Source organism: Oncorhynchus masou, chromosome 25 (genome assembly GCF_036934945.1).
Source record: "Oncorhynchus masou masou isolate Uvic2021 chromosome 25, UVic_Omas_1.1, whole genome shotgun sequence".
In the NCBI taxonomy this organism is placed as follows: domain Eukaryota; kingdom Metazoa; phylum Chordata; class Actinopteri; order Salmoniformes; family Salmonidae; genus Oncorhynchus; species Oncorhynchus masou.
Window position 1 is genome coordinate 29,233,147 of NC_088236.1, and position 16,319 is coordinate 29,249,465.

Sequence of the window (16,319 nt, forward strand, 5' to 3'; positions counted from 1 at the left end):
AACCGTGGAATGAACGAAACCCAAAACAGTACCGTGTGGTGAAAAACACAGACACGGAAACAAACACCCACAAACACACAGTGAAACCCAGGCTACCTAGTATGATTCTCAATCAGAGACAACTAATGACACCTGCCTCTGATTGAGAACCATATTAGGCCGAAACATAGAAATACCCAAATCATAGAAAAACAAACAGACTGCCCACCTCAACTCACGCCCTAACCATACAAAATAATGACAAATCAAAGGAAATAAAGGTCAGAACGTAACAATCTCTACCTGCACATTCACCTTCTGCCGATCTACCATTCCAGTGTTTAATTGCTATATTGTAATTACTTCACCACCATGGCCTATTTATTTCCTTAACTTACCTCATTTGCACTCACTGTATATAGACTTTTTGTTTTCTTTTGTTCTACTGTATTATTGACTGTATGTTCCGTTTATTCCATGTGTAACTCTGTGTTGTTGTATGTGTCGAATTTACACTTTATCAAATGAGAACTTGTTCTCAACAAGTCTACCTGGTTAAATAAAGGTGAAATAAATAAATAAAACACCAGTACCCTGCCATGCAACATCTTCATTTCCTCAGTGATGGCCCTGCAGCTGATGTACAAACCGTACAGACAACCAGTAGAGTATGTTTAAATGCAATTTTATTCAACATTCAGGCTTGTAAGGAACATTTACATGATTTTGAAGCCATTAGTGTCTGGCTGTATATACCAATTCATTGTTTATTACAGCCTGATTAATCAAACTAAGGACGATTATGCTGCACTTACTTCTTACATGAGGTCATTGGCGACTGACAAGAGCTCATACTTGCCATCCCCATTTGTTGATGCATTGACGTCCCCATTACCATCTCCAGACTTCTAAAGCTTACAGGGATACAGAAAATGACTGCAGCATATGACGAGGAAGAGATATTTGTTATTAGATTGAAACATACTATCACTGGATAGAAACCATCATTTAGACATTTTCTGTGTATTTACTAACAAGTGACAAGGTTGATTATCTTTCCTGACAATGGCTGGCAATTATAGCCAGCTTGTTGGTCCTAGTCATGACTAGGAGGGCATTACTCATCACCATGACAGCATCCAGACACTTGGACAGGGTGCACTAAGGGAAGGAGAAAGACAATCAAGCTAATTTCAGTCTAACTGGCTCTTTGAAGTGGAGGCTAGCTCTGTAGATATTTGCACAGAGAATAATACTAGTTAAATATCTGGGGTTCTCTATTAGCTTGCTGTCCCCATCATATGAGATTTGCATCCACAACAATGACCAGAAGACTGACTTCATCCTCTGCAGAAAACCACAGAAGTTAGCTTAACAGCCAAAACAGGTGGCTATTGTTGTTATGACAATAATTAACTGTTAAGCCTATTCATCATGCATTCATGTGATATCAGTGATAAACTGTAGTAGACCAACGTTACTGACTGCTAGGTAACGTTAGCTAGCTAAATTATAGCTAGCCAGCTATAGTAGCCATTTAATTCCTTCATAAAACTCATTCAATGCAAGAGTGTAAGCAATTGTTTTCACTCGATAAATGGTACACTCCCAATGTTTAAAAATCTGAATTATTGCTTGAAATTATGCTTTATTAAATTTAATCTCTCCACATTCCCGAAGCCACCCTAACACAAACAGCTAGCTAGTTAAATTACATTCTAACGTGCCAAAATTAAAGCCCTGCACAAACAATAACAATACAATGTTGCATTGCCAGGTGCACCTGGTGAATGGATTTATCTTAATCACCAATGGAATGGTCGAAAATGACAACACTCCGGGCCATTTGACCAACGATAACTGAGTTATACGTCATTAAATTGCGACATTAGCTACACCATGCCAAAAATTAGCAAACTTTTACCTAAAAATATGTAGCTGTAAGAGTGACAGAATTAGCTAATACAAATATTTGATTTTACACAAATCAAGGACTGTCTGTTCTCAGTCCAAAACATAAGAAGCAACTCTTGAAATAGCGTCATCCGCGTCAGGAGGACAAACGTGCTGTTTCATCAGCTCGAGCAAGGTAACGTTACATGGTAGTTAGCTAGCGTAGCTACGTTATTTGTCAACAATAATCCTTCTGGCATTTACTAGGTTAGCTGCCTAGAAAGTTTAATCTGTTCAAAGGTGTCATCTGGCCAGCTTCCTGCTTTTGTTGAGGTGTCGACTTGTTTGAGAGAATGGACAAAGATGGTGAGTTGAAGTCTCATTGATGAACTTGATGAGTAGACATGCTAGTCCCATATGGCCATATATTTCTGAATGATCTTATAGTTGCTTTCATGGGGGTTGTTTCAATACATGCACAACGCTATCCATACAACGCTAAATAAAGGGTAAAGTTTTTAGTGAGTGTAATCAAGTATAATGTGTTTCCATTTGACTGACTTGCCCATGGCCATTTCCTTTCAGAGCTGGTGGAGTACTTCAGGACACAAGTGAGACAGGACCCTGAGGTTCCCTCTGCTGTGGCAGCTATCCGCACTCTCCTGGAGTTCCTCAAAAGAGACCAAAGTCAGATTTTTTTATACTTTTCTACTCTCCACTTGTAATACTGATATCTAGTGAATCAGAAGGCTTTTTGTCTGATGATTTACTGAAATAAAAATATTTTCATCACTGCTGAAAAAGTTGGCACTCGATTGACAAATTATTAGCAAACAGACAAGTTGTGGTATTGATTGGCTTATGCTTTATGTTCCTGAGCAGGTGAGACCATCCTGGGCTTGAGAGAGAACCTGACCCAGACCATCAGGCGCCTGGAGGAGGCTGACTCCTCTGTGGCTGTCTCGTCTGGTGGCGAACTGTTCCTCCGCTTCATCAGCCTCACATCGCTGGAGCACCCTGTGAGTAGAGAGAGGGCCTTCACCTATCCTCCTCACTGTAACGCCAAGTCTACTCTTAAACACTCCAAGCCCACTTTAAAGTGAAATAACATGTATTCAATACGTGAGAGTAGCTTGAGTTGTCCACCATACCATCATGATTTAAGATGTCATTTTCAGAAATATTAAGTGTTTTCTTTGTCCCCCAAACAGGATCTCTCTCAATGCAAGAAAGTGATGGTAGAGAGAGGAGAACTCTTTCTTAAGAAAATCTCCCTTTCCAGGAGTAAAGTAGCAAAACTCTGCCATACCTTTATCAAGGATGGTGCTGTAAGTATTTCTGTTTAATTTTTTAATTTTAATGATTATTCCAAAACCCGCTCCACTGGGACACTCATGGTGATTCTGCCTCTAACAAACACTGTTCTCTATTGTCATTCACAGAAAATACTGACACACTCCTCCTCCCGGGTGGTTCTTAAGGTACTGGAGAGTGCAGCAGCTGACAAGAAACGCTTCACTGTCTATGTCACTGAGTCACAACCAGACTCTGCAGGGTGTGTGGTCAACACATGCATATGTCTGTCAAACTAAGCAAGCAAGCCCTAAAGAGGAACTTGAAAGACTATTCACAAGTGTACTCTTTTCTCTTTCCAGACGACAAATGGCTGACAAATTACAGAATCTAAACATTCCAGTCACAGTGGTTCTTGATGCTGCAGTGGGGTAAATATCTAAACCATTTCAGTTGATACATGACATGAAAGCCCAGCTCAATCACACCATGTTTCTTCGAAAAACCATACAGTGCCTTCAGAAAGAAGTCATACCTATTGACTTATTCCACATTTTGTTGTTACAGCCTGAATTCAAAATTTAATTACATTGAAATAGTTTCTCACCCATCTACATACTACCCGATAATGATAGTGAAAACATGTTTTTAGAAATGTTTGCTAATTTATTGAAAATGTAAATACAGATATCTAATTTACATAAATATTCACACTCCAAATTGAGCTTGGGTGTATCCAATTGCCTTTGATCATCCTTGTAATGTCACTACAACTTGATTGGAATACACCTGTGGCCAATTAAATTATTTGGACATGTTTTAGAAAGAAACACATCTGTCTATATAATGTCCCACAGTTGACAGTGCATGTCAAAGCAGAAACTAGACCATGAAGTCCAAGGAACTGTCCGTAGATCTCCGAGATATATGCCTCATCACAATTCTATCTGGGGAAGGGTATTAAAATGTATATAGTGTTAAAGGTTTCCAAGAGCACAGTGGTCTCCATAATTTGGAAATTGAAAAAAAAAAAAAAATTGAACTACCCAGAGCTGGCTGTCCGACCAAACCGGGTAAGAAGGACCTTGGTCAGGGAGGTGACCAAGAACCCAATGACTACTCTGACAGAACTACAGAGTCCTTGGCTGAGATCAGAGAACCTGCCAGAAGGACAAGTCTCTACAGTACTTTACCAATCTGGGCTTTATTGGAGAGTGGCCAGGCGGAAGCCTCTCCTGAGAAAAAGGCACGTGATAGCATGCCTGGAGTTTACAAACAGGCAGGTGAAAGACTGAGATCATAAGGAAAATGATTCTGTGGTGTGATGACACTAAAAATATTACTTTTTTGGCCTGAATGCAGAAGCGCTACGTCTGGAGAAAGATGGGTGATAAGCTTCCCTACCGTGAAGCATTGTGGCGGCAGCAACATGCTATGTGGATGCTTTTCAGCGGCAGAGACTGGTAAGGATAGAGGGAAAAATGAATGGAGCCAAATACTTCCTTGATGAGAACCTGCATCAACGTACAAACGACCTCTGACAGAACAATGATCCCAAGCTTACGGCCAAAGCAACGCTGGAATGGCTTCAGAACAAGAATGTGAAAGTCCTTGAGTGGCCCAGCCAAAGCCCAGACTTGAATCCCATTGACAATGTGTAAAAAGACTTGTCAATGGGACCACTCCTTATCTAACTTAACAGAGCTTGAGAAAATGCCCAAATCCAGATGTGCAAAGCTGATACATACCCAAGATGACGCAAAGCTGTAATCGCTGCAAAAAATGCATCTACAAAGTATTAACTCAGGTGTGAATATTTATGTACCATCTAAGGTGCGTACGCAGTAAACCCCGAGACTGCTGCGCAGCTCCACCCTGGGACAGCCCTGCAGAAGAAATATCAGCCCATGGAGAGAAGTACGAGATTGAACTTAACTTTTTCCCCTGTTAGTTAACACTCAATGTTTCCCTTTACTGTGGCAATTGGGATTGAATCGACACAAAGACCGGTGCGGTATAACCAATCAGAGCTGCACTAGGCCTATATGCAAAAATACCATTGCCATATATGGATCTGTGCCATTTACTTTGAACTGGACTGTTTACAGCATGAGCGGTTGTAGATGCGCTTGTTTTGAATGTAGACACGTGTGCACATTTTGTTAATATCCTTTGCTAGTGAGTTATTAGCCCAGTTATAGATAATTTGTAGTCAGCAATAGGGTTGTGATTGCTTCCTACAAGAGCACAAAACATGTACATCTCTAGACATCTTTGAAAAGCTAGTCAGGTAAAAAATAAAAAGTCAAACGGGCAGTTTTGTGTTTTTGAGACATGCTTGAATAAGCTAAGTAGCCAATAGGCAGAGGGTAGCATAATTTGTCTGATTCTCTAATGGTAGGGGAATAATAATGCATTTTATTTTGTAAAATGGTTTCTTGCATCAATTTTTTTTCAGTCACCTTGTCTGAAAGACAAGTGGTTAAACAGATGCATGTTTTATTTTATTTTTTTATCATGGAATGTAGGCCAACATTGGCTGCTACTGTAAGCTGAATGATGGAATAGCTATTTCCATGTTAAATTGTTATGGAATGCATTTTCTCCATTGTGTTTGATGGTAGGCCTACATTATGATCAAATAGCCACAGTAGCCTACTTGGCCACTTAACTAACTTAAAGCAGGTTCAGCCTCAGTGTTCACAGTAAACGCGTGCTGGAAGTTGCAAAGCATTTTCAAAGTTAGTTTGCGCTCAGCAGACCTGAAATTTGCTCAGTGCTGAAAATTGAGGGAACATTGCTTATGTACGCTGAACAAAAGTGCTGAGGAGTATTTCTGTCGGTAATAAAGCCCTTTTGTAGGGGGAAAACTAATTGGCTGGGCCTGGCTCCCCAGTGGGTGGGCCCACGCCCACCCATGGCTGCACCACTGCCCAGCATATCTATGAAATCCATAGATTAAGGCCTCATTTATTTATTTCAAATGACTGATTTCCTTCTATGAATTGTAAATCAGTATAATCTTTGAAATTGCTGCATTAATATTTTTCAGGATATGAAATGTTTCATATTCAATACATTTGCAGACATTTCTAAAAACATGTTTGGACTTTGTCATTGTGTGAGGGAATGGGTGAGAATCTACACAATGTGGAATAAATCAAGGGATATGAATACTTTCTGAAGGTACTGTAAATACCCTGTTTTACCTATACCCACCTTTTGGATTTGTACAGGTAGCCTAAATTAACAAAGCAGTCAGTGAAATCTGTATTTTATTACAGGTATATCATGGAAAAGGTGGACCTGGTGATTGTGGGTGCAGAGGGAGTGGTGGAAAGTGGTGGTATTATCAACAAGGTATATTATGAATTGGGTAACACACCATTCAGACAGTCTTATGTTGATGTCCTTGGATGACATTACCCTTTATTCTGCATGCAATTCACATGACAGATTGGCACCTATCAACTGGCTGTGTGCTCCAAGGCTCACAACAAGCCTTTCTACGTTGTGGCAGAAAGCTTCAAATTCGTCCGACTCTACCCTCTAAACCAGCAAGATGTCCCAGAACGATTTAAGGTAATAGCACCAAGATATCTATTGGCCAGTGATATTTCTGTAGTTATTTGATGTCCTAACTAGTGATCTCACTTTGCTCTCTCAGTATAAAGCAGACACACTAAAGGCAGTGGAAGACCTAGCAGAAGAACACCCCATGATTGACTACACACCACCATCGCTGATTACACTTCTTTTCACAGACCTGGGGGTCCTCACTCCTTCAGCAGTCAGTGATGAACTTATTAAGCTGTACTTGTAAACCACCACTAGAATACTGACACAACCCCATCCATTTCAACAAGTCACCGTTCAATACGCATTTCATTAAAAATGGCAATCCCCCAGGGAATCTGCCTTAAACACTTGACTATTTACCCCCTACTTGTTTTACTGGAGTTTGAAATGTTCTTCTGACCCATACCAGACTTTAAAAACCTGCAATCATAGCAGCGTACTGTGAGTAACTTATTGCAAATTAGAAGTAATCAATCTCAAAAGGAGACTTTTTATTATGAACAGGACGTGGGTCATCCATAGTTTGTCTGAGCTCTCTCAAGTGTGTTGGCTCAGATTAGTTATTCACCCTCTGTACCCAAAATAACAAACATCCCTTGAACAAATACCAATAAACTAAGTCCGTAGGAAATTGTCCTCATTTGATAAATAGAAATGCTCAAGTGACTACTTAACTGGCAACAGCTCAGATCGCATACCAATGCTTTTTGTACTGCCCTTGCCCCAAAAGGTAGAATCATTCCTTTGTATTTTTACCATTAAAATGTGCATACTGTGACTGATTGGCACAGGAAGTGTTTAAAAAAAGTATGTTTATCAAGAACTCCCCACCCAAAAAAGCTGAACAGTTGTCTAACACATTTAGAAAGAACAGATCAAATACAACACTGGGCTTGGAATGTGTCCAGTGTGGCTCAGTTGGTAGAGCATGGCGCTTGCAACAGCAGGGTTGCGGGTTTGATTCCCATGGCGGACCAGTATAAAAAAATGTATGCACTCACTGTCGCTCTGGATGATGGTACGACTATGTAAAAGCAAAAATATTTCCACCACCTACTCATTCTATCCACAGCTATAAGATGAGAAAATGACATCCAGCGTTTTGGGGCGGTGGCTTTGAATGTGCAAATACTCAAACCTTCCTTGATCAAAAATTAATAATACCCTCTTCAGTGCTATTGATGTTAAAGTCTGAGGAGTCAATGCGAAGACATGTTTTTCCACTTGCGGAAAACTGCATATGTAACATGGCCTGAAGTACACGAACAGAAAAACAGGAGATTGGACAAAGTCTTTTCAGATGTTTGATTTCCAATTTTGAAGTATGGTGTGGCTAATAGCTCAAGTGAATGGTAAATACTTTTTGGGAAAAATAAAATGTTTTACACAACTCTCCGCACTTCGAAAAATCTCTTCAGGTAGTAGATCTGCCCAAGGGTCATGGCTACCAGCACAAGAGCTTCAAAGAAGGACCAAAGCACCACTCGGCTGTTTGTGTTGTCATTAACTGGAGGGGAGGAAAACACAGGACAGTACATTAAACCACTACTGCCACTGAAGTGTTTTCACTAAGCTGTCAAAATTGGGTGTTCTTGACAAATACTACGCAGTTTGAGATAAGAGGTTAGGTATGTTATTCATTTTCTATGGAAATAGCACATTATACATGGTTGTTATTGAAGTAGCAGCACAGAAGTGGTCTTACTTGCTCTGTGTATCCTCTCTCGGACCTCCATGTATTCCTGCTCGTGTTTTACTGCGGTCATGGCAACTGCTAGCTCATTAATCATCTCTTCCAGCTTGTTCTGGTGGGCTGTGAACAAGAATGGAAAATTAACTAGTACAGTATACAGCATTTTGCAGAGTTAAAGAAACCCCAACAAGTACAGGCACATCCAAGTAAATCAGGTACAACTCACATCAAGGTTAGGTTTATTGTAGATGCTGTTCAAAGTGATGTAATGACTTACGCAATAAAAGGTTGTGCAGGAAATGTTTGTCCAGTAAACTGGTCTCCATATCTCTACCAAAGCTTGGGTGTACCCATTGTGCAAAAACTTAATATATTTACATGAACCTTACAAATACATTGTCAGATACATTGAAGTAATTCAAGCTGTTTTTAGTGGGTCTAACATTAAATAACATTGCTGTAACACAGCAAACTTGATTTAACATAAAACTAAAGGCACCATTTGAGCTGGTAGTGCTGTGCAAACTGCTGCATTGACTGGACACAAGTGTACTGATTTGATAGATGTATAATTGAAACTGACCAACCAACACTTTTGAAAAACTGAGGGCAAAAGTAATTGACCCAATTTGTTTCCTGAATGCCTATATGGCAGAAGCTGAGGGGGGCATAAATTCCTAAATCCATCTCAAGTCATTGCCAGGCAGCAAGTGAGCGTCCATAAAGCAAAAGAAAACAGCACAACCCAGGCAATTAACAAGACTAACTATGAAAATTGTACTATTTAAATTCACTCTGTTAATTTTGTAATTCAGTACTTGGGGTAAGCAACACCACAGAGAAGAGTCCATTTTCTCCAAGGGCATTGAAGAACGACCATCTCTGACCTCATGCAATAGTGTTAACCTACCGTCCCAGGTGTCTCCACCACCTGATGGAGGGTGGAGAGCAGAATGAGAAAAGGAGGAATATGAAGGAAAGAGTCTTCCAGAGAACCTACAAATATATGGTGATATTATATTCGCAACATCAGTCAGTGTGACCAGAGCTCTACAGTGCAACCATTTTACTTGAATGTGTGCCTAAATATTTTGCTGTGCAATCTGGAATTTTAATTTAGGAGCACCAGTGTGCCTAGAAAAAAATAAAGATTCTTGCTTTATTACCTGAAATATTTATATTAGGTGCACACTTGCTCCTTGTAAAAAAGTTCAGCATTGAACCCTGATGCCCATTGTTGCCTCTTCACCCCAGTTTACCTTCTGTCTCCATGCCATCTCCCTTGGGGGCCTCTCCAATGTCAATGGTGAACATGACGATCTTGGGTGTCATGGTGGACATCTTATTGCTGAAGCAAAACTTGTATGTGCCATCCATATGGGCAGCCACAGAGTACTTCCCACTGGATTCTCGGTCTCCTTTGTAAATCTGCTTCCCATCTGGACCTGTGATCTGCAAATTAAAAATACCTACATAGTCATTGACAGTCTATTAAACATTAGGCATAAGGTAGCTAGTTACCCATGTTTTGACTAAACAGCACTAGATACACAATAATTGCTCCACAACACCACAAACTCAGATATGATCAATAGCCCTAACATGAAATCATCCCTTGGCTCCTGATATTTTTTCTTAGATGATAATCTCGCACTGTCAGTCAACCAAGAGAGTTGAGCTAACGAACGTAGCTAGGTATAAAGCTTGCTCGCTAGCCATATGGCACAATGAGAGGGACGTTTGGAAGCATAGCTATCTAGGAGAACGACGTTAGCTAGCTACTTACCTACATTGTTAATGTTTAGCTAGTTAGGCCCATGATTTGCCAAAGCTAGCTAACGGGAGGGGGGGGGGGGGGTCTTTCCCCACAATAAGATTAAGAAAGAGGGCACCTTCCACAACTCGGACTTTACCTCCACATCGATGTCTAGGAAACCTCCTTCGGCCACCTCAAACATGAGGCCCATCTTGGTACCAGAGTTGACTCGTTCAAAGAAACACTCTTCTGCATGAGCGTCGATGCTTACGAAGTAACCTGACGCTGTGGCAGATAACATAGATAAAATGACCATACACTCCGAGAGAGTAAACATGATTACTATTGTTTTTCGCTACTGTCTAGCTATGTGGAAAAATAGATTAGCGAACAAAACGCTCAGAACCGGCTTGCGGAGGAGGAGCCAGCAGTAGAAGGGGGACGCAACTTCCTCGCAAATGCTGCCACATAAAGACGGGAAAACAAGCCGCGTCGAGGTTCAAAAAGCCAATCGATTGTGCCCACTCAAATTGACCTCAGGCCCCTGGTCCAAGACCTGGGTGTATTCATTAGGGTGATTCGGTTGCAAAACGTTTCTTAAACGGAAGCAAACAGAACGAAATGGGGAGGGACCTACCTGAGTTTGGCCAATAGAAACTCGTTTTAGTAATGCAACTGTTTTGGACTAATGAGTCAGTGGCGACCCGTCATTCAGTGCAGGTGGGGCTCTTATTATATATTTTTTGTCTTTTTGGGGGGGACTTGCCTGTTTTGCATGTTATTTTGGCATTAATACGTGTCACATATCAGTTTGCAAACAATGTAAACAAAAGTAAGTACATATCATTGAGTTAATAAAACCGTATACAAACATGGTCTCATTTTTGTTTTCTTGAGTAAAGCAGCTCCAAAATGCAGGTGTTTCAGCCTAGCTCAGTGCTTTCTCTGGTGGTGGGGCAAGCCAGCAGAAAATACAGAGCGTTGGCCATGATTGGCTCAGTGTTCTGTCACTCATGGGGACACTACGTCACCGCCAAGTCTAAGGGTAGAGCTTGACAATTCAAGCCCCTTGAGTGCTGCTATAGATAAAATGCCCATCTGCCTTACACTAATTATTTGGTCCATTCACCTGCCCTGAATGACGGGTCTCCACTGCCAGGGAGATATGTATACTGTAGCTAATACTAAGTGTATGTTGTGTAGTAAGCTCTTTGTAGCCCATGTGCCTCACCCTAATAATTTGGTATATTTTCACCTCTTAATTTTGCCTACTGTCTCCACTTGGTGGTGCACATGTAGCCTATAACATTTTTGAGAAATGTAATCATCGAATAATGTAAGAGCTTTCATTGTCTGCTTATATGCCCCCTTTATTAATCCTATGGTTCTGACTTGGTGTACAGGGAGAAACACTGTAAGAACGGCCCATGTTCTGAATTCTGTCATAGTCTGGGTAGCAATTTGATTAGCTGTTCAGGAGTCTTATGGCTTGGGGGTAGAAGCTATTTAGGAGCCTCTTGGACATAGACTTGGAGCTCCGGTACCGCTTGTCGTGCGGTAGCAGAGAGAACAATGACTAGGGTGGCTGGGGTCTTTGACAATTCTTAGGCTCTTCCTCTGACACTGCTTAGTAAAGAGGTCCCGGATGGCAGGAAGCTTGGCCCTGGTGATGTACCGGACCGTACGCACTACCCTCTGTAGTGCCTTGCGGTAGGAGGCCGAGCAGTTGCCATACCAGGCAGTGATGCAACCCGTCAGGATGCTCTCGATGGTGCAGCTGTAAAACCTTTTGAGGATCTGAGGACCCATGCCAAATCTTTTCAGTCTCCTGAGGGGGAAAAGGTTTTGTCATGCCCTCTTCACGACTGTCTTGGTGTGTTTGGACCATGATAGTCATTGGTGATGTGGACACCAAGGAACTTGAAGCTCTCGACCAGCTTCACTACAGCCCGTCGATGAGAATGGGGGCCTGTTAGGCCCACCTATTCCTGTAGTCCACAATAATCTCCTTTGTCTTGATCACATTGAGGGAGAGGTTGTTGTCCTGGCACCACACTGACAGTTCTCTGACCTCCTCCCTATAGGCTGTCTCATCGTTGTCGGTGATCAGGCCTACCACTGTTGTGTCGTCAGCAAACTTGATGATGGTGTTGGAGACATGTTTGACCACAAAGTCGTGGGTGAACAGAGAGTATAGAAGGGGACTAAGTACACACCCCTGAGGGGCCAATGCATGGCAGATGTGTTGTTGCCTACCCTTACCACCTGGGGTCGGCCCATCAGGAAGTCCAGGATCCGGTTGCAGAGGGAGGTGTTTAGACCCAGGGTCCTTAGCTCAGTGATTAGCTTTGTGGGCACTATGGTGATGAACACTGAGCTGTAGTCAATGAACAGCATTCTCACATAGGTGATCATTTTGTCCAGGTGGGAAAGGGCAGTGTGGAGTGCGATTGAGATTGCGCCATCTGTGGATCTGTTGGGGCGGTATACGAATTGGAGTGGGTCTAGGGTATCCAGGAGGATGCTGTTGTGAGCTATGACCAGCCTTTCAAAGCACTTTGTGACTTCCGACATGAGTGCTACGGGGTGGTAATCATTTAGGCAGGTTACCTTCGCTTCCTTTAAATGAGGCTGAAGGAGCTGTTTCGCTGCCAGACAAGGCTCTGCTGATAGCTAGTTGTAACAGTGGTATAGTGCAATTAATGTATTGTTTAGTGTTGTGTAGTGGCTTTGCTGGCATGCATCATACATTTTTTTGTTTGTTGCCCCACTAAGATTTACATGCTAAAATCGCCACTGTTGTCACGTGTGCTCCCTCTCCAGCCTCTAGGTCACCAGGCTGCTCGTTATGGCGCCCACCTGTCACCATCGTTACGCACATCTGCGCATCATCAGACTCACCTGGACACCTGGATCACTTCCCTGATTACCTTCCCTATATTTGTCATTCCCTTTGGTTCCTTCCCCAGGGGTCATTGTTTCTCTTTCAGTTTCATGTCTGTGTGCTGTTAGAACATTCATCCAACTACAAGCACCCTGATGTAGGTCTGTGGCTGTGCTGCATGAAGCCCACCATGGCATTCTTTTGGTATTGTTCTTCATACCATTCCCCTTTCCCTAAACTTTAAAATTGTATGTTTATAGACCCAATTCCAGCAAAAGTGGTGTAGTTCATGGGTGGGCAATTTATGTCCCAAGCCCATTCAATCCAGCCCGGAGGAGATTTAAGTAAAAATAAACAGACACTCCAGGCCACTCTTGAACTTCTAAAACTAGATTCAAGTATGCATGTAGAGACTTATAATGGACCTATATGTTTTCAAATAACCTAATTGCCCCTTTTCTGGGCCATAAATGGCTTTATACAGTATATAGGTTACTGTGGTGCAGACTTATTTCCCGGTCACTACATAGGCCTAATTTGGAGTACTTTGGGGCAGGATTCAGGGACATTTGTGGCCCCGCATCTGATTCACTTGGAGAGCACTTGCAAATGACTTCCATCCATAGGTACGATTCCAACACTGTGCATCTATTTAGAATGTTTAATGTTGAGTACTTTGAATTTGCACATAAATCCATCCTCTTAGAAACATGGCCAAGAAATAGGCTTACAACATGATCATGACCAAAGCTAAAAAGGACCAGTGCAATGATTAACTGTGATGGGGACTTCCTTCATTCCACAGGGGAAACTAAAATAACAGAAAAATAATAGATAAAACAAATGTTCTACACAATATCACACAACATACGTTCTGCTACAATCTGGGAACATGCCGTTATAGCTTTATTATTTGGTAACACATTTGTCATGTTGGACAAATTCACTGTACAGTGTGGCTATTTCAACAACAAAAGTACACAAATTGTTTTATAATAGCCATTCTGTAGCCTAATAAAGCAACTCAAAGTTCCCCTTTTTATTTTGCAACCATGAAATATGTTGTCCAGCCTGCTAAGAGCAAAGCACCTAACAGAACTGTGTAACTGAAGAGAACAAATTTCAGAAGTTCTTTGAAGGTCCGAAGAAATCGGATAGACAAGGGCTCCATCTCGTAACGGTATTCCATCTCCCAATGAATGATGTAGTTTGCAGGATCTGTCTGCTCTGCAATCACAGGCCCTGAAAAGATGAAGGATTTTAATTTGTCCCCCCCCAATTAAGTATATATACAGTAGAGCCTACAGTGCATTTGGAAAGTATTCAGACCCCTTGACTTAATCCACATTTTGATACGTTACAGCCTTATTATAAAATGTATTAAATTGTTTCCCTCTCCTCATCAATCTACACACAATACTCCATACTGACAAAGCAAAAACAGGTTTTTAGATTTTGTTTAGCAAATGTATACAAAAATAATGGAAATATCACATTTGCATAAGTATTCAGACCCTTTACTCAGTACTTTGTTGAAGCACCTTTGGCAGCGATTACAGCCTTGAGTCTTCTTGGTTATGACGCGACAAGCTTGGCACACCTATATTTGGGGTTTCTCCTATTCTTCTCTCTAGATCCTCTCAAACTCTGTCAGGTTGGATGGGGAATGTCGCTGCACAGCTATTTTCAGGTCTCTCCAGAGATGTTCGGTCCGGGCTCTGGCTGGGCCACTCAAGGATATTCAGAGACTTGTCGTTGGTCGTTGTTCTGTTGAAAGGTGAACCTTCGCCCCAGTCTGAGGTCCTGAGCGCTCTGGAGCAGGTTTTCATCAAAGATCTCTCTGTACTTTGCTCCGTTCATCTTTCCCTCGATCCTGACTAGTCTCCCAGACCCTGTTGCTGAAAACCATACCCACAGCATGATGCTGCCACCACCATGATGCTGCCACCACCATGTTTCACCGTAGGGATGGTGCCAGGTTTCCTCTATACGTGACGCTTGGCATTCAGGCCAAAGAGTTCCATTTTGGTTTCATCAGACCAGAGAATGAGAGAATGAGACCATCAGACTATCCTTTAGATTGATGAGGATTTTTATTTTATTTAATCCATTTTAGAATAAGGCTGTAACATAACAAAATGTGGAAAAAGCCAAGGTAGTCTGAATACTGTCCGAATGCACTGTATATCAGCAACATATATTTACAGCTGAAGAGTGCATTAGTTAAAGGCATTGCGACCTATAATTGTAGTTTATGAATAATTAATGTCAATTGCTCCAAATGCTTTTGGCATTGATCTTGCGCTAAGCAAATGGTCAAACATTTACTTCTGACACAGTTACAATATATCTAGGCTAGTCTGTAAATCGTATTTGGTAATTAAACTATTGAAATATACCTATTGATATTTGAAGACATAAGAATTAGACATGCCTAATATAGCTGTCACTTTCTTATCAAAAGCCCTAATAATTATTTGTAGAGATAAGAAATATTTTTTATATTTAGCTTCAACACCCGAGAACTAGAACCAATAACGAGATTAGGAAGAAGCTGTTGTTTGTAAACATTGAAGTGCTGGTCCACACACTCAGACAGGTAAGCAACTTTATCGACAGAAATTATGTTCAAATGTATTTATTTTAAAGTATGTAAAGGAAGTAAATTCCCTTACATATATCTATCATATACATGTTGACATGTACCTTGTGTACCTTCAAGCTAAATAATGTAATAGCCTATAACAAAATATTATCAATAAAATATATTTCTCCAGACGAAATATTTCACATTAGTTGCACAAAAACAGCCATGCCCCACTTTCGCAACTCCAAAGAAATCTTTCGCTTTGATAACCTGCAGTAAAAATTATTAAAATAGTTTTACTGTAGCCTACTGTTACTGTTGATGTTATATGATTTCATGCTATTTTTCGAGTATCTCGAAGCTCTTAAAATGTAAGCGCATGGTGGATACGTAACCTACTCACTGGGCATAGGGCCTATAACGTTACAACGTTTCAATATTTATAAACTGCTTAAATTGGTTACTTACCTTGTCGGTTTATATGAAGGATTTTCAATCCCTTTTAAAATGATTTTGTTGAATATACTCTCTGTACACGGGTTTCAATGTGCTGCCAGGAATACAAGGTGATGTCCGTTGCCACAAGTCCTAATGGCAAAGGAGGGGCCAGGAACAATTACATTGATTACAAGAGTCCTGAGACCCATGGGGTTTT

General features: G+C 41.2%; 2 protein-coding genes across 2 annotated transcripts; one reads left to right on the forward strand and one right to left on the reverse strand.

Annotated features, from left to right (window-relative positions):
* Nucleotides 1–1,835: 1,835 nt before the first annotated feature.
* Nucleotides 1,836–8,737, forward strand: LOC135514081 (translation initiation factor eIF2B subunit alpha-like). The gene is made up of 9 exons (XM_064937271.1): nt 1,836–2,238; nt 2,458–2,559; nt 2,755–2,891; nt 3,084–3,200; nt 3,315–3,427; nt 3,528–3,596; nt 6,450–6,525; nt 6,622–6,747; nt 6,833–8,737. Exons 1-9 carry the CDS (start codon nt 2,226–2,228, stop codon nt 6,986–6,988), a joined length of 909 nt encoding a protein of 302 aa, XP_064793343.1. The 5' UTR covers nt 1,836–2,225; the 3' UTR covers nt 6,989–8,737.
* LOC135514082 (transmembrane emp24 domain-containing protein 2-like) lies at nt 6,424–10,733 on the reverse strand. The gene is made up of 4 exons (XM_064937272.1): nt 10,351–10,733; nt 9,697–9,889; nt 8,450–8,557; nt 6,424–8,251 (listed from the first exon to the last, which is right to left on the reverse strand). Exons 1-4 carry the CDS (start codon nt 10,528–10,530, stop codon nt 8,127–8,129), a joined length of 606 nt encoding a protein of 201 aa, XP_064793344.1. The 5' UTR covers nt 10,531–10,733; the 3' UTR covers nt 6,424–8,126.
* Between the last annotated feature and the right edge of the window lie 5,586 nt (nt 10,734–16,319).

What these genes read in the sequence shown, in the direction of transcription:
- LOC135514081 (XM_064937271.1), top strand. An exon ending in TCACATCGCTGGAGCACCCT is followed by an intron (nt 2,892 to 3,083) that starts GTGAGTAGAGAG and finishes TCCCCCAAACAG; the next exon opens with GATCTCTCTCAATGCAAGAA. An exon ending in CCTTTATCAAGGATGGTGCT is followed by an intron (nt 3,201 to 3,314) that starts GTAAGTATTTCT and finishes TGTCATTCACAG; the next exon opens with AAAATACTGACACACTCCTC.
- LOC135514082 (XM_064937272.1), bottom strand. Translation starts at nt 10,530, where the DNA reads ATGTTTACTCTCTCGGAGTGTATGGTCATTTTATCTATGTTATCTGCC. An exon ending in TCCTAGACATCGATGTGGAG is followed by an intron (nt 9,890 to 10,350) that starts GTAAAGTCCGAG and finishes TTTAATTTGCAG; the next exon opens with ATCACAGGTCCAGATGGGAA. An exon ending in AGATGGCATGGAGACAGAAG is followed by an intron (nt 8,558 to 9,696) that starts GTAAACTGGGGT and finishes TCTTGTTCACAG; the next exon opens with CCCACCAGAACAAGCTGGAA.